At 40.1% G+C, this 18951-nt stretch overlaps 1 protein-coding gene across 1 annotated transcript in view; it reads right to left on the minus strand.

Moving 5' to 3' along the window:
• The window catches only part of MMRN1 (multimerin 1), an 89106-nt gene that overhangs the window by 17498 nt on the left and 52657 nt on the right, over nucleotides 1-18951 (minus strand). The window contains exon 6 of the mRNA XM_089526124.1: nucleotides 5326-7299. Coding sequence (XP_089382250.1) covers nucleotides 5326-7299 — 1974 coding nt within the window. The remainder of the gene's footprint in view (nucleotides 1-5325; nucleotides 7300-18951) is intronic.

Raw genomic sequence — 18951 nt, forward strand, 5'->3', positions numbered from 1 at the left:
CAGGCCTTTCAGGATCTGGCTCTGCATTTATGAAAAGTCTTACTTTGCACCTTTGGCTTATTCACTTTAAAAAGGACTGAAGACCTTCCTCTTTGATTCTCTGGATTGCTGAGTTGCTGACTGCGCCTAAGGTTACTGAGATGGTTAATGACTGATAAGGAGTTTGTTTTAGTATATAACCATATTATTTTAGTATTTTATAGAGTTGTGTGTTTTTTATTATATATGTTTGATATTCTCCCCTTTGATGGAAACATCATTATAAATGAATGTTATTATATTAAGCTAGATCCTCAGGCTTTAAGGAGCCAAGTATAGAATCTACTAAATGTAGCACATCCTAAGTGTACTTGGGATGGATAGAGGAGTGGGTTTTATCTCTTCTGAGCTTCTACTGCTTCACGTCCGCAATTCATATTCAAAGCTTTAGTATCATCTGCCCTACTCAGAGCTTGGAAAAATTAAGGCCAGAATCCTGAGGAGGCATTATGCATGCATAGCTTCTGGTTACCCAGATAACTGTACTGTTTGCATGCTTGTGTACAAAGGTATCAATATATCCCATTATGCAAGTGGTTCCCCTCAACACTGTAGGCTAGTTTAAAGGCTAGCTAGCATGTGGACACCAGTCCACATGCCACCCCAGTGTGGGGTGTTGAAGCTTCCAGGGGTGGGACTTCAGGAGGCAGTATGCACTCCCTGCCCTCATGCTGTCTCATCCTTTTCCTGATGTGGGGGTGGGTGGGAGTGCATAGACATCACAGAGGGAATGCACACAGGGATGGTGGAGTGGATGGGAGCAACCAAGGGGGAATGTGGGGATGGCACAGGGGGAACGTGGGGGAGAGTGTCTGATCAGGTGTCACCCCCCTTCTGGGGTGTCACCTTGTGTGGGCCACACCACTGCATCCCCCCACTATGCCTCATGTTAACCAGAACAGCCACTGGATCATCTCTGCTGACTCTGGCATTGAACAGGATCTCTTCATCTAAGTATCCAAGTTGGTTGGGGAATTCTGGGAGCTGTAGTCCAAAAAAGTAAGTTTTCCAAGCTCTAGTACTGTTTTGTACAAAGCCAACTGAAGGGCTGTACGGATCTCTATCTTAAGAGCTCTTCTGAAGGACTCTCCAGTGGAAGTCCATTATAAAGTTTATACATGACAGCAACACTTTTCAAGGAGGAAGAAGGGATCCTTCAAGAGCCTAACTTGTTTCCTTATTTTGCCCAAAGCAATGTTCAAAGTGGAATATTTGAATGTGATCATCCTAGAGATATTGCAAACAACAAGTCAGGGGAGCTTGTAATGTTACACTTCCCTGCTTGATCTCTGTACACAGAACAGGATGAGCAGCTCAGACCACATGGAATGGGCTTCTCAGCCTGACTCTACTTGCACATGCAGGGCATAATTTCACATCCTGGGATGAAAGCCTAAAATTAGCCAGAGTGGAAGGCAACAGAAGTGATGATCCTTGACTATAGATTCCATGTGTTTCCATTCTGTTTCCTTCTTTGACTCAACCACTTTGGTAGCCTCATCCATTTCAACAAAACTGGGATGCAAATATCATCACATCATACCCTATATTTCTAAAATCTGTAGATGAACATGGATAGTTGTGTAACCAAAATGGTACCATCCATGCTCAAATGGGAGTCTAAGGGAATTTTCATGCTTGTAGAAGTATGAAAAGTCTTCATGGCAGAGAGAACCTTAAAGGGAGAAATCTTCTACAACAACCCAGTGAGAAATGGACATGCTCAGTGGCCACAGAATTCTATGGATTGGGATGGGGACAGGTGACAGAACAATGGGCAGAAGCACTTCACCTTGTAATCTATACATAGCAGTGCTGGAGACTTAGGACAAGTTATGTTTTTTGAATTAAGGGGCTCAACAGACTAACCCTTTGGAGCAGCCTGATGCCATGTCCTGATCTGGCCTTACTGGCACAAAAAGAAGCCTCTTTTTTGCACTGCAGAAAGTGTGCCCTAGCATCATGTGGTATGATCACTTAAATTTACATCCCCACCTTTCTTCCATCATGGAATTCCCAGACAGCCTCCCATCAAAGCACTGAGCTGGCCCATAGCTCCTTAACTTCATCCAGGTGGTAACTACATCATGTGCCTGCCCTTGAGATGACTGATGTTGCACATCCCAGCTCAGTGCTTTGTAAACAAAGGATCCTCATTGCTTCTGCTTCAATAGTCAGATTCAAAGCCAAAGAAATAATGATTAAAGATATTTCGGTTTGCTTGGGCTTCAAAGACAGCTGAACTGGGTATTTTTGCCCATTCCATAAAAGGACCTGAAGACTAAATGAGCTGATGGGGCATGTACTGTTCTCTCGTCCACTAACAAAAGGTCAGTTTTTGAGGCCTGTTAGTACAGTGGGCAATAAGAAACTACTGAGGTTACAGCTGCTTCATTTCTTCATAGACAGAGAATATCCATGTCTGATGCTTTCTGCTGTTTTAAATTACAAACAACAACAAAAACTCCTTTCATCTGTCTCCTGCCCTATTACACTGAATATGCAAAGTTGAAGCATGGAGAGTCAAACTGAATTAGGATAACAATCAATCTTTAGCAATTAAAACCCAAAGTGCAAAAAATGTTCACCGAGGTGCTTTTGGCACTGAACAACAAAGCAGCAATGAAAGCCTTGGTGCTCCAAATACCACATGCCAGAAATTATGTTTAAAGCTGAAAGGGATTCTGTGGGCCTCACTTACCCCCAACAGTAGCTCTCTTGAGGCTCAGGCTGCATCTTTAAAGGGGAGGGCCCTCAATTATCTTTCCAGTATGCTTTCAAAACAGATTTATTACATCCATGTCTCTCTGAGAGACAGACTGATATTTAAACTGGAAGCACATCTGGGAAAATGGACTGGTTTAGAAGTGAGAAGCAGTCAGTAATTATTCCAGTGCAGTTCTTCAACTCTCAGAAGCTCCAGCCAGCATGGCCAAAGGTCCAGGACAGAGACAACTAAGCCACAGTAGAGGAAGACTCATAGCAGCTAGTGCAAAATGCAGCAGTTTGATTGCTGACTGGAGTACCAAGTAGATAGCATATCATATGTCCAAAATTGCACTGACTGCCAATACATTTTCAGTCTGAATTCAATATGATGACTTTTCAGTGTGCTGGCATTTAAAGCCCTGAACAGCTTGGGACCTCAATATTTGAGGGAATATCTTTCTCCATATGTGCTTGCCCAAGGATTAAGATCTGCTGAGAAGGGCTCCTTTGTGTCCCACCAGTGAGGTCAATACACTGGGTTGAGACATGGGGCAGGACCTTCTGAGCTGTGGCACCCAAACTGTGAAATGCTCTCCCACTGAAGGACCAATTGGTGCCAACACTCATGTCTTTTAGGTTCCATGTCAAAACGTGACTGATAATCAAAATCTTTGGGCCTCATTAACTCATCCTAAAGATGAACAAAAATCCAAATCATCCTAAATATGGTGTACATAACTTTAAAAACTTTTTAAATCTTTAAAATCTGTTTTTAACTTAGTCTTGAAATTTTATTTGCTTTTAGTTAAGTCAATTATTTGATTGCTTTAAATTGTGTAACTTGTTTTAATGCTCTTTGTAAGCCACCCCGTGATCTCTGAAGCAGGGTGGGGTATAAATGTTTTAATAAATAAAATTCTAAAACAATAAAAGGACCAAAGGTTTGAGAATAGCTGCTCTCATGGATTAAATGGACTGATGGTCTGTAAGGCCACTTCAAATGTTCACATCATTCATGTTTCTCAGCCTCTTTGAAATCAGCTTTGTCATATAAATGTTGCTGGCAAAGCCATCCATTGTAAAGGACCATATCTGACTGAAATATAGTCAGTTTCATGTAGAAAAATAGAATCTAGCTGGCCAAAAGGCCAAGGCACTTCATTCAGCAGAGCTGCTGACTTCTGCAGTTTCACTACTGCACAAAGCACATGCTTCCAGGGGTTTAAGGGAGAACGAGTAAGCAGCCATTTATGAAATAAAGTGGAAATATTATTGAAGCCTAAATCCACTTTAAACTTCTTGCGCGCTTGATTATCAGATGAACTGCAAGCACTTGACTTTAGGCATGCCTTGAGCGTGGGCAGTGAGCTGGAAGGAATGGAAATAAAGAAAAAGACAACAGGGGATATAAAAGAAAGAAAATGCCTTTGCTGTTCACCAATTTACCTTATTGTGCACCAAACAATGTTGTTTCATCAAAGCCATTTCTTTTTAAAAACATTTAAAACAGGATCTCAGAATGACAGTTGCTAGTGCCAGTTTGGTCTGGACTGAAACAGGATCCCAGGTTTTCTCAGCCCTTGCACAAAGCAAACCCAATTGCCCCTCTACTAAATATGTGACCAAAATCTCATGCTTATTCCCTTTAACAATACTATTTAATAACCCCATAGCCCAATGAAACAGTGAATTAAGGCACAGTGAATTAACTCAGTACCACCTCCAGACTCCCCTTGCCTTCATGCTGTAGGCTCCTATGAAGAGGCTTGCTGGGGAACTATGTAAAGCCCTGATAATACCTATACGAGTTTGATTATCAATGTCTCTCTGGAATCCAAATTCCCTAGTCACCATTCAACATATATAGGGATAGTGCTTGCTGGAGCCCTTTTTGCATAAGAAGTATCTGATCTACCACAAGTTACAGCCATTTCCATAAGTACTAGTCCCACCCTATAGGTTCCAAATATACTCTTGGTTGCACTGTATTAGATTGGTTTAAGTGCCCATGTGTTTTGTCCAGGATTTCTGTCTGATTTTTGTCCATTTTCTTTTTGTCTTTGACATTAATCTTAGTTTAAACAGAGTGAAGGAAATGCCTCCAATAAAATATCTAAGGCTGCAGGGAGACCTAGATAATCTTAGCAATGCTTCCCCAAAAAATAAAGTTGTAAATTTCTAGAACTTGTTCAGACAAGTGTTGGAAAGTCTTCCAAACCAAAGCAACCAAAAAATAGCACACAGTAAGGCTTTTCTTGCAGGCTTATGTCTCTAGCTTATATTTTCACTACCCTTTGGTTTGCACTCAGACAAAAGAGATAAAAAACCCTCTCTCCAAGATTATTTGGTGTCCAGTCCAAAGTGATGTCCAAGATCTGGACTGAAAAGAGATATAGGTGTTATCTATTTTAAGTTATATCTACTTTTTAACATGAATGCAAAATCTCACTTTTTTCTGAGCTAAGGAAAAACATATAAAGCAAATGCATCCAAACATTACAAGCCAGGCACCCCAAACCAGCTAAATGATTTTTTTTAGAAACCATCACTACCAGTAGTAATATTAAAATGCATTACCTGCTTCTAGAGTAGTATCTGTGTTTCTCTGACTCCGTCCGGCTTGATTTCCAGCAGTATTCACTGGTATCTTTTTTGCTGGTAGTGGTTTCTTAGAAATTGCAGGAGTTGCCTTCAGACGTTTCGTAATATTGTCTACTGCATCAGCTAGGGACTTGTCTACATACCAGGTTAGATTGGACAGGATAACTCCTGCTTTGACCTCCAGTATGGATTCAGTGAGCTCTTCCATGCCTTTCTGAAACAGCAAAGTATCTGGATGTACAAGTTTCATCTGTCTGGGAATGCTGGCATTCATGGCTTGAATGCTTCCAGAGACATCCTGACACAATCTCCGAGCTTCGTAGGCAGTTTTGTTTAAGAGAGGGATGCTCAGAGAGAACCGTATAGATTTGGCTTCAAGTGCTCTGATTCTAGAACTCAGGGCCTGAAGCTGTCCTGAGACCACTTTCTCATTTTCTGTTGCAGCAGCTTTGACATTTCTTACTGAGATGCAGTTATTTGCCAAAAACTTGTTTATTTTTGCTTCCACAGCCTGCAAGCGAACTTCAGGATCTTCATTTTCCTGCACGGGATACAATGGTTTCTGCTCAGAGCGCCCTGTACCTTGTTGATGCCCTTGTAAAGTTAAAGATGTTTTGCTTTGATCATAATAAACTGGGCTTAGATGAGGAATGATGTTTTTATCAGATGAAGGCTCTGAAGAAGTACGAATTCTTTTTGAAGTAAAGTCAAGTTTGTGGTTTTCACTGATTAGTATCTGAAGGGATTCATTCATTTGTTGGAACTGAGGTACTAGTGTTAATATGCTTTCCACCTTCTCTGCCCCATTGCAGCAGGCTTCTGTTTCATTTCTGAAGACACTCAAAGTTTCTTTCAGGACATAGTTATCCTGGATAGAATCAATGGCCTCGTTCATAACTGTCATTGCCTTGTTTATTCCATCCTCCACTAAAGCAAAACATTCATTAATACGCCTCTCTGAGATTTCATTGTAAGCCTGAGCTTCATTTTTAAGATCTTTCTGACTGTTGGCGAGTTCTTGAATAGTAGAGTTTACTCTTGTTACAATACTAGTTAAATTTTCCACCCTTCTGTTTATAGCTTCTGTTTCAATCTGCTGCTCATAATCTGAGGTAAGGCTGAAAGGAACTCCTTGCTCAATCAAAGGTTGGAGGATCTCCATATCATAACAGAGGTCATTAATTTGCTCATTCATTTTGTCCATCTTATCATTCAAGGGGAACACAAGATTCTCCACTGTATTGTTTAATGCATGCATATTTTCTTCTGTGCCCTTCAGTTGCATTTTGAAATCCTGCCTGCATTTGGACAACATGTCATCACATTCTTCTTGCAGACTGTCTCTCTGGATCTCTAATGTTACCGTGAGGTTGTTGATTTTGCTGTCTTGGACTCTGAGATCATCATACAGCTGCAGAACCATCAGACTCTGTGTTTTCACTTTCTCATGTAGACTAATCATGTAATCAGTAAGGTTATCACTCACTGATTTACTTGCTGTAGGCAAATTTTGGTCTGAGCTCTGTTCAGCTGACAAGAGCTGTTCATGCACCTCTTTCATCTGAGTCAGAGTTTTGTTCAGTGATTCATAATAAATGTCACTCTTTGAAGTTTGATGCTCCAAGGCAACTTCTATCGACCTTTGCTTTTCCTGAAGGTCTTTGATTGGCTGGTTACATGTAAAGCTGATGTCTTGATCAATATGTAGGATCTGGCTCCTTATCTCTTGGATTTCTATCCTTGTAGGCCTAGTTGCTATATCCGTGACAAGTTTTTGCTGAGAACCATTCAAACTCTTGATCAGTTCTTTGGTGTTCTCAAGATCTTCAGACAGACCAGATACAATCCTGAAAATCTGGGCCATTGTTTCTTGCATATCACTCTGGAGAACTTTAAACTGTTCTTTTGCGATTTCTTTGACTAGCTCAGTAATACTTTTGGACTTGAGACCTAGAGGGAGAAAAGACACAGATACTTCCATAAATAAATAAACAAATGAGTGAAAAGAAGAGTAATCAACACCAACCCAACCCAATAGTTAAACGGATCTTAACATAAAAAAACAGAGACAGAGACATTTGGCCTTTGTGTCTCATTCTGCAGGCTCTACTTAGAGAAAGGAGCAGGGCGAGATATATTCTTTCCAATAAATTTCCTTCCATCTCTTGGATTGTAGATTATTGCCTTTGCTAAACCTCAGGAGAATTATGTGTTTGAATAGCACTTTTGCTAGTTGCGCCTCTCCTTTTAATCAGTTTTATTGTCCTTAGGGAGGACTCATAATGTGCTGCTTCTTGCAATTATAGACAAAAATGACAAGGTGAAATGTAACCATGGTCTCTAGCATAGTAGACCAAAGGTTTAAAGGAACTCTCACTCTACCAGATATATAGTTGAATTACTTTGAAAATGAGGGACTGCCAGGAGGCAGCAAAGGGACTGAAAATATTTTAATTATCAGCCATTTAATTAGAACAACCAGCAATCTGTAGTTTCATACTGAAAGAACAAAACTGAACTGTATTGCTTAGTGCGAAATAGGTTTAAAAAAAAAAAAAAAAAAAAACCAACAACAACAGTGGGGTGAAGAAATCAGTGAAATCCTGCACTGAGTTTCTGGCACCAATTTCCCACCTGTGTTAGCCCCCAAAATGGGGGGATCCCAAACTAGAAGTGGCTAGCCATTCACTTCTAGAGATAACTTGCACTTTGTTTTATTGGACAATTGCATCTCTGGGAGAAACTGACAGGTTTTGGTCCAACAAAACCATTTTTCGGCAGGGGAATTGGTAAGATCTGAGGAGGTATCCTAGGGTGGAGAAAAATTATCATGAGGACTGTATGCAATCCATGGCTGCATTCTGCCTACCCCCATTAAGGTCTTGCACATTAGATGCTGTCCTCTCTTTCATTGGCTGAAACCTATATATTTATTAGTTGAACCTAGAGTAGTTTGCCTAAATACCCTAAAGGCATCAGATTTTGTCTTAGAACTTTTATGGCAGCAGTACCTGTAACGTTACCATAGAGTTACAAAAATGTTCTATGGCAGAACAATCTAGGAACGGGACTCATCGCATTGGAGAAGTAATAATGGGATGATAATGTAACGGGAACACATTATGTTGTACAGCACCCCCTTTGGGGTGCTTTTGCTGAGTACATTCTCATATCACATCATATGCCTCTGTGTATATGTGATATATATATATATATATATATATATATATATATATATCCTACACACACACACACACACGCATCTGTGATTATATTTTTATATAAATATATATGTATGTATCAATACCAATTATACACACACACACACACACACACACACACACACACATATATATATATATACACATACAGATAGATAGATATACATGCATATACATATCACACACACATATGTGTGTGTGTGTGTATATATATATATCCAGAAAAAATAAAAACTATTCGCATGTAAACATTTGTTTAAATATGATGTGGGGGGGGGGGGGGGTGAAACCATTTCTGCTATGAAGCCGCTGGGTGAGATTATTCGGAGTTATGGAGCTGGGTGTTATCAGTACGCTGATGACACCCAGATCTATTTCTCCATGTCTCGTTCGTCGGCCTCGAATTCTGATGGAGTCTCTTCTCTCAATGAATATCTTCGGGCAGTAATGGGCTGGATGAGGAAAAACAGATTGAAACTGAATGCGGACAAGACGGAGGTGCTCACGGTAGCAGCCCCGAAACCAAGAATTGGGTTGCAATCCCCAGTCCTGGATGGGGTAACACTCTCCTCCAGGGACTGTGTTCGCAGTCTGGGGGTGCTCCTTGACTCGTCGCTCCTGATGACAAATCAGGTAAATGCGACAGTCAAGAGCGCCTGTTATCAGCTTCGGCTGATATGCCAACTGTGCCCTTTTCTGGAAGTAAGGGATCTCGAGACTATTGTACACGTGCTGGTAACTTCACGTCTAGATTTCTGTAATGCGCTCTACATGGGGCTACCCTTGTGCTTGATTCGGAAACTGCAATTAGTGCAGAATATGGCGGCCAGAGTAGTGTCAGGAACATCGAGGAGGGACCATATTACTCCGGTATTAAAGTCCGTCCACTGGCTGCCTATTAGTTTCCGGGCCCAGTACAAGGTGTTGGTTATCACCTTTAAAGCCCTAAATGGCTTGGGTCCAAACTATCTCAGGGACCGCCTCCTCCCATATAATCCTCCCCGCACACTCCGGTCCTCTGGGAGTAATTTGCTGCAGCCTCAAAGATCTAGGCTTTCGGCTACCTCCCAGAGGGCGTTTTCTGTTGTCGCCCCCAGATTGTGGAACAACCTGCCGGACGAGATCCGTCAACTGACATCTTTAGACAGCTTTAAAAAGGCTGTCAAGACGGAGCTCTTCCGGCAGGCCTTTCCTGGATAGATAATCCCACCCTCAAGAACCCTCATCTCATGAGAGTCCCTAAGGTCCTCTCTGGAAATTTGAGTGGATTGCTGCCACAGTTTGCTGTTTTGTTTTGTTTTTGTCTGTTTTGTAATGGTGTGTATGTGTTATGTTGTTTAATTTGTTGGTTTTAATTATAAGTGATTTAATAACTTTTTAAGGGGGGGGAGAGAGAAGTTTTTGTATATATTGTATTGTATTGTATTATTGTTAGCCACCCTGATTGACCTCAAAGGGGTGGGATATAAATAAAAATTTTATTTATTATTATTATTATTATTTATTTATTATTTGAGGAAAATCATTCCTACATGTTGACACGGTGCCGTGTCATACCTGGAAGAACATTAGGCTTTTTGGACGCTCTAGGACTGCAGAGGAGGAAATTGTCTCAGCCAATCAGGACATGAGGACTGACAGAACAGATATAAGAACGGATAAGATTACGGCACTAACTTTTCATGTAACGGTATGATAACGTTACATCTTTCTGAGAACTGTTTTTCATCATTTTCACCCTGGAATGCTGTTGGAACACTGAGCTCGGAATGGGAACTCAATGGGACCCATACTGTGCAGTAAACTTCACTACGTTCTGTTCTCATTTGGTTCCCGGAACATCATCATAACACTGTGTGATAAAGTTCTTAGAAGGTAGGCAGATCAGCTATGGTTAGTACCTGAATGGGAGACTGCCAATGAAGGCCAGGTGTGGTAAGATATGTTTCCAAGGAAGGGACTGGCAATACCACCTCTGAATATCCCTTGCCTAAGAAAACCCTATGAAATTCATGGGGCTGCTAAAGTCAACAGGTGATTTGGAAGCACATACAAACAAAGGATGGAGTTTTGGTCTGTTTACATTTTGCTATGAAATGTATATATTTATTTATTTAAAACATTTATATCTCACCTTATGGATGGATGGATAGATAGATAGATAGATAGATAGATAGATAGATAGATGATAGATAGATGATAGATAGATATTTAATACAATCATATAGTTCTATGCATGCCTAGATAGATAGATATTTAATATAATCATATAGTTCCATGCATACAAACAAAAGTCAAAGCTGGACAATTAGAATCTCTAAAATATCACAAAATTGCTCAGTATTCAAGCTGAAGTGGTGCTGACAGAATGGAGATGGATAAAAAGCAAGAATACTATTATATCATGTGCTGTACACCAGAGGTGAGAAATATGTGGCCTTCCGAATATTGTGGGACTGTAAATCCTATCATTGCTAGCCCAGTGGTGAGAGATCATGGGAGTTACACTTCAGCATTACCTAGAAGGCCAGCTATGTTCCCCAACCTATCTTCCCCAGGCTCTCCACAGAAAAGAAGTAATGAGGTAGTAGTGGGAAGACGTCAGTCCTAACTTTATTTCAACTAACTCCAAACATTCTGAAGAGATTGAAATATCAGATTAAAAAGCATAGGGAGTGGCCATACTTCAATACAAATCTTGTTGAAAGCACCACATAATGTTCTTGTACAATTTCCTTTCTGACACAACATCCGAGCTGAAAAAGGCAGCATAACTTTCGCTATCTCAAGTATTTTTGAATATGAATGGTAATGGCACTGCAGATAAAGGCAAAATAAGCACTATAAGTTTCTTTTTCTTTAGACTTTAATTCACCCTATATATGAAACCTCTTCCAGTAACAGCACAATAGGGAATTAGTATGCACAACATGGAAGTATAATTTGGATGAATTGGCTTTAATTAAAGAAGGCACCCGAGTTCAATCTATTCAGCTGAATCTTTAATATTGATCATTATGGATTAAAGTAACAATATCCAGGAGTGACAGTTTTATATTGACCTATCATGTGAAAGAGAAAATATGAAACAACATACACATCCATATAGGCATACATAATTATTAATATACACACTCACTTCAAGAGACCATATTACATTGAAATTGAAATTTTAAGCTGGTACCCTAATTAGAATAAGAAGAATAAAGGAAACTTCCATCTAACCTTAATGAAAAAGAGAGAAAGAAGAGAAAGAAAAGGTTGAACTGATAGGAACACAAGGAAGGATTTGAAATAGAAATTGCATGTGACCACATGGTTTCAGAACAAAGCCTCATCTTATGGGGGTAAATTAAAGAATTCCCTCATCTCTTGCCAAATCCTAAACCATTGCTAATTGGCTAAAGAAACATAGACAATCACTAATTGTTTAATGCAGTAAAGGCCACTCTGAACAAAAATGAAATAATTGCCTCCATAGATTAGGTGCCTGAGGGGCTCCAGAAAGCCCATGAAAGCCTAAAGATGAGAAGAATGACATTAAAATCCATAACATGATACTTGCCTACTTATCCTGCTGCCCTTAACAAAGTATTGCAATGTACTGCACCCCTCATAACACCTTTGGCCTCAATCCCCTCATTCCAAAAGATTAACCCAAATACAAGTACAGTAAATATTTTAGATGACAAGTGGGGAAAAGTACACATAGAAAAGCATAAATGAAGAAAGTGTCTGATGCTGCACTTTTGAAGTGTTTTAAGCACTTCTCATTCCTATAGACACCTCTAAGGTGGGCTGATGTTATGGCTCACTTGTTATAGGTAAGAGGTTGGGGGAAATAACTTGTCCAGACCCACCTACAGCTGAGTTTGCCACTGAGACGAAGTTTGAAATCAGAGCTTCCCAAGCCTGGCTTGACCTAAAACATAATATTGTCTCTAGGGACAAGATGGCACTTCATCCACCTTCCATGTATGAAAACTGATAGGACTGACTGATTAATCTTATGTCATCATTGGTGATCAGATAATGGCCCCCCGCCATTCTTCAGCTAGCAGGAATTCCAGGACAGGCTGTGTGACACATGCTGCCCAGTCCTCCCATAGGACAAAAATGTCTGGGGAGGTCAGGAGGAAGAACTGCATGTCTTCTGCCAATACCTAAGAGTTGCCTCATTCTTCCTAGTGATGGGCCCGCCTCATGCTCACCTCAAAGTACATCACCTCTGATTCAGTTTAGGCAGCCTTGGAAATAAGCTAAAACTACTTCCTCAAATATCAGTACTTTTGCTTGAACATGGATTTGGAATGGATCCCCCTTTATTTCGTATTCTCTTCTCTCTCATTGACCCCACAACTCAACATCCACCTAATAGAACAACCATGTTGGGAACAACCTACAGTAAATGGTGACAGGGAGAGATGAAAAGCTTTCTCTAATTCTTGACCTGCTACATTGATAGCCTCTGAAAAGCAAAATTTCTCCACAGAAACAGCTATGTTATGGTTGTGGCCAGCAAAGGGTAGGAGGGGACATGCTCAGAATATGATCCAAACTAGAGCAGAAATCGGGAGCTATAATGCTCACACTGTATCCAAGGAGAGCCTAATAGGTAGATAATGGAAGAGCAAAAAACAATAGCTTGGAGCTGAGTTGAGTTGAATTGTTCTTTTGGGTTTTTTGTTTGTTTGGTTGGTTTGGTTTGGTTTGTTTGCTTGTTAGTTTGTTTGCAGATATGCTGCCAAAACTGCAGCTTTTTGGAACTTCTCCAGTTGCTGGTTGGTTGGTTATGTCTAAAACAGCAATCTGTATATGACATTGGTTTTCAACCTTTGACCCTTTGAATATTTTGGACTTCATGTTCCAAACACCCCAAACAGCATGACCTATGGTAAAGGAATCTAGAAGCTGAAGTTAAAATATTTGGTGGACTAAAGTTTGAGAACCAATGACATATGCAGGGTGAACAGGGAAATAATACAATTGAAGTGAATTTTCAGCACTTGCTTTTCAGCATGAAAAAGCAGCTAGTCAAAATGCTTCTATCTGGTGTTTTTTTTTTAAAGGAATCAAAATGAAAAAGATTGACATCTGGTGAAAAAAGTCCCCACTGCTAGTAAAACAGTTCAGTAATCTCTTATGTTGTTCAGCCAGAGGGCTTTCACACTGAATGGCACAAGAAGAAGGAAAGGTGGAAAGAGACTGTGCAAAGATGCCATTTCATCAAGCAAAGATCACTTTGGCATGTATTTATTTACAACACACTGTGATTCATAGATATTTTCATTCTCATGTTTTTCTATTTTACAAATTAAAGACATAAAGTTAAAGCAAAACTCCCTTACTTTCCATAAATAAGGAAATAATGTTGCACCCCCTGCACACTGACCTTGGATTTACTTCTGAGTAAGTAAGCATGGGGCTGCTCTGTAAAAATACCAGGTTCACCCCACTCCCAAAGAAAACAAATGTGAGATTAAGGTCAAGTTTACATGTCTCTTTTATTCAGTGGTGATCCACCAGTCCTTTTGTCCAGCTATGTATCTTCATTGAGTTTAATGGAGGCATGTCATGGCTAGACGTTCATCCTCCCCCCCACCCACCAGTATTTGCAGAACATTGACTTTTAATACAGGATGGGGAGAGAAGAGAGATGAGGCAAGGTCAGAGGTCCTGTTAGGCTATGTAAAGGTCATATGAAAAGAGGGTGGAAGGTTGCTTGCACAATACAAATGCAGCAAGCATGACAGATCCAGTGGGAGGATGGACGACATAAATCTAATATAGACAGAAAGGAAGATGCAGAGGGGTGGTACTGACAATCATAAGCCAAGTAAGACATCAATGTCTGGTTGTACTTGGCTTACCCTGGCTTTCAAAGCAGCTGCATATTCAAAGCTGCTGGGCCCTATTTAAGCTACCTAATTTGAAATAGAAAAGAGGTTACTCAGGAACTCAGTCTGGAATACATACATGAGCGGAAAGAATCAAAGCAATAAAATGTAAATGAAACAAGATAAATGCCTAAAGACAAGCTCCAGCTATAGTTGGGGAGATATTCATTCCAGTTATTGCAATTGAAAAGAGTTAAACAGAAATCAATGAAGGGTCCAACTGGCTGGATCATACTACAAGCGATTCACTGGCCAAGATCCTACACTGAGGTTGCATACCCTAGGGACACCATAAGTCAGAAATGACTTGATGTTACACAACAACAACAAAGTTTAGATCACTGCACGTGGAGTTACACATTATTTATGCTTCACAGCCCTTGTGTAGAATGACAGTGTTGCCCAACTGAACCAAGATAGCAAATGTGCAACTAAATGTCCAATTGCACATGCAAGCCCATCCAAGCAAAGCCACATTCGCTCCTGTAACAGGGTTTCCTCAGAGATGTATACCTTAGCAATCAGACTTGCAAATTAAGCTTGTGCTTACCCTCATATGACTAACTGTAAAACAAAATATGCTAAGTGCAAGATACATAGGCAAGGAAAATCACATGCTATAAAAATTGCTGTCTTTCACCATTTGAGGGAACACTCCCATTTTGATAATAATGCTGGACTTGAAGAAACAGGACAGGTGAGTATCCCAAAGACAGCAAGAAGATGAAATGAAAGAAAAGGAGAGAATGCCAGATGATTAGGCATGCTTCAACTGGCTTATCTACAGTTCAGTTTTGTGGCCACATTTCTATACACCCATGGTAGGTAACCTGGTGGCTTTCAGATGATTTCGGTTACAGTGACCCTCATTCCTAGCCATAGGTCAGGTTGGTTAGGACTGGAGGGATTTGTAGCCTAAAATATCTGGAAGGCACCAGGTTGCCAGCCTCTGCCATACATATTCCCAGCATTTGGTAAGCATCTTACTCGTAAATAGTAATAATAATAATAATAATAATAATAATAATAATAATAATAAATCCTTCCCACTGTGCTTCGGTCTCACCCTACAGTCTACTGCAAAGATGTCTCAAGATTCTGTATGGAGTTCTTATTTTCTCCTAATCTTTCATAAGATTTTGTTCTGCATCACTAGTACAGGAACATCCTAGGGCCCCAAACAGAGAAAAATAGAATGAGAATGTTGGATTGAGTGGGGGAAATGGAAAAAGGATACAAGAAAGTGGAAATTATCTTCCTTTTGGGGAATAAGTGAGTTGGAAAGAGATGGATGTTGAACTGAAAATCATTCCTGTTTTGATAGAAGAGCTCTCTGCTCTACTGTCAGAACAATAAAAAAGAAATAGTACCCACACACCCTAGAGAATGACAAGTTCTCCTGTCCTTATGAGACAGCTCAGATACAAGGCAGATGGAGCAGATCAAGAAAATGCCATAACACTTCTTCAGTGGCCCATATCATCCCCCAAGCTGGATTCATACACGCAAACAGTCCACTCTTATGAAAGGGTCAAGTCCTTTTGAGTCCCCAGGCTTATAATGAAAAGCTAATAAAAAAAAAGGCAAACAGTAGCACTTTCATAAGACAATATGGTCAGAAGGATAACTCAATTTATAAACAACTAACATAAATCAAAGAGAAATCTGACAGAGGGTGGATTTAAGGTTCATCTCAAACACATCTGATGTACCGTGGAGGGAAAATTCAATTTAAAGAGTCTAAAACAAAATGCTGTCTTCAAGGGGTCAGTTTTTATAAATGCAGCCTATTCACAGAAAAGAGAGAGAGAGAGAGAGAATCCTTCACTTCGATCCACAAACTTAGTCTTTCCCTTTTTGTCTTTCTCCCATTGTCCAACCTGGTACTCATTCAATCTTTCTCTCACCCTGAAGACTTTGGGGACCCTGCAGTGGGAAGAGAACATGGAGTTGCCTAATAGCCCTCTAGAGAAGTAAAGATCCTTGCTTTACTGCAGCTTTGTCTCTGATGGTTAGGAAAAATTAAGGAAGGCCACCCCTAATGTCGAAACACAGTCCTGCAGGGGACAGGCATTTTAATTAACAAAAATTAATCTATTTTAAGGGCAAAAGAACCTTGAGGTTCTTACCTTGGGATCCTCTTGCTATCCTTTCAGATATCTAGGTTTCATAGATTTGGAACAAGCACAAATATAGACATAAATTCATACACATAAATTATTGTGAATGTGTCTGTAACAAATGCCTTAGCGATGGAGATTTTTTTAATTTTTATTTTCTCCCATATCTGAATTTTAATCTAGGGGCTGAGGCAGAGAAGGAAAAGCAGGGGGTTATTTATAAAGTTAGTCATCTGCTTTAAAATTTCCACATTTCTGTAAGGTCTGTCTGTCTGTCTTTCTTTCTTTCTTTCTTTCTTTCTCTCTCTTTCTCTGTGTATATAGTGTTACATCAGTCCATGGTCTCAGAGCCTAGAAAACTTAGGTGTGTGTGTATCTGAGGATTCTGGAAACTGTCATTCAAAACTTACTTTACCTAGGTCTGGTTATGCTAGAATTCTGCACTGGCCTCATTATTTCCAGGGAAACCCAACAGGAGTGAAGTTAAAATTGCAAAAAACAGAAGTAACTTCACTAGGAGAATCAGATTCTTGTCTGCTAGATTATTCTGAAATTTTGTCTATTGGGCACGCATACCTATATTTCCTAACTACAGTACAACATATGTAGCATGAATGAAGACAAGGGTGTACATGATAGGTTTACCATTTGAGAGCATTTTACATATATACACTTCCTAGAATCACAATGTTTTATAGTGGAGGTATACTATAGATAGGAAGCTGAAGGCTCCATATTTCTGGACAGAATTCAAAGTGCTGGCCATAATTTATAAATCCCAGTACACCTTGAGTCCAGGCTATCTGAAAGACATATCTCCATATACAAGCCTGCCCAAACCTCAAGACCTTTGAGAGAGGGCTTTCTTTCTGTCCCACCACCGTCACAGATATGGCTGGTGAAGACATGGAGAGAGATATACCACTGCACACTGTGGAACCCATTCTCATGGGCTGCTAGGTTAATATCCTATGTGATTTCTTTTTATCAACATATATATATATATATAAACCGACTTTCAGTCTTGAACTGCTGGCAGAGGTTTCTTTTAACAGTGTGGGCTGTATCTTAGGAGAGCCAGCATGGAGTAATGGTTTGGGTGTTAGACTGCAACTCTGGAGACCAGGGTTCGATTCCCAGCTTGGACATGAAAGCCCACCGGGTGACAAACCTCCTCTGAACAAATCTTGCCAAAAAACATTTAGGGTCACCATAAGATAGAAAACTTCTTGAAGGCACACAACAACAAGAAGCTGTACTTTATCTTATGCTTTATATGCATTGTGAAGTATTTTAAATATTTAATACCATTTTCTATTTATTTATTTTTTTTTACTTTTGTTACATACACAGTACAGTAGCCCTTCCAATTTTGCAGGGGATCCATTCTAGGACCCCCCTCATCCCACAAAAACAGAAAAACACTGTTATTCAAGGCCCATTGGCTTCAATGGTGGTGACACCCACAGGCAGCTGTGGGCATATGCTGTGAGTGCATGCCCAATTTTGTCCCCCTCCATTTGCCACCTGCAAATGGGCAAGAGACACAGATTCGAAGTCCACAAAATGGAGGGGTAGCTGTATATCTAAAATATGTAATATATTGTATATTGTTATATATTCCTTTAACTGTTTTGTCTTAATCTTATATAGTGAGCTTGTCATATTGATGGGCTAGCCATTTGTGGATTGGAGCTCCCAGAGGTCATCTCATCTCATATTACCAATGACGGCACATGCCTGTGTATGTGCTGATACAAGTGTGTGCATGTTGCCATTCATTGACTAATATGGGCTTTAGCTCCCCTGTTTTCTCCATATGCAGGGCCCCCTGGAAACAAACTCCCATGGATGGGAAGTGTCCATTGTACTGTAAGATATCTTCAGTTTCAGAATGGGATAAAGGCAGGATGTAAAATAAATAAATAAATGAGCATGTGAATTAGTGTGTGATGGTTAGTATGGGACTGTCTTTTCACAAAAGAAATATCACATGATATTTGTGATCACAGCCATTTTCATTTTGGGTATCAGCATCAGATCCTTTGAGTGAATCCAAAATCGAGCACAGAGGTGGGTGATGAGATGCTCTAACATTGATTCTACCCAAGCACATCTTAGACGAATGTGCAAGTAAGAGATTAACCTGAAGGGAATAGAGAAATGGATGGAAAAGTAGCAGACAGGAAATGGAAAATGTTGAAAGACATATTGAATCTGCACCCGAGGGTCAAGAGTGCCACATAGCAATCAAATGCACTGGTCGGTAGGGGGAGGGAGGTTGGACAGGATAGATGGGAAAGGAGGTGTAAATATGACGGTGGCTGAAACAATGCTCTTTGAGAACAGCATGTAGAGTGTGAA

This window comes from Sceloporus occidentalis, unplaced genomic scaffold, assembly GCF_023333645.1.
Source record: "Sceloporus occidentalis isolate IW3139 unplaced genomic scaffold, rSceOcc1.0.p SCAF_5, whole genome shotgun sequence".
Classification (NCBI taxonomy): domain Eukaryota; kingdom Metazoa; phylum Chordata; class Lepidosauria; order Squamata; family Phrynosomatidae; genus Sceloporus; species Sceloporus occidentalis.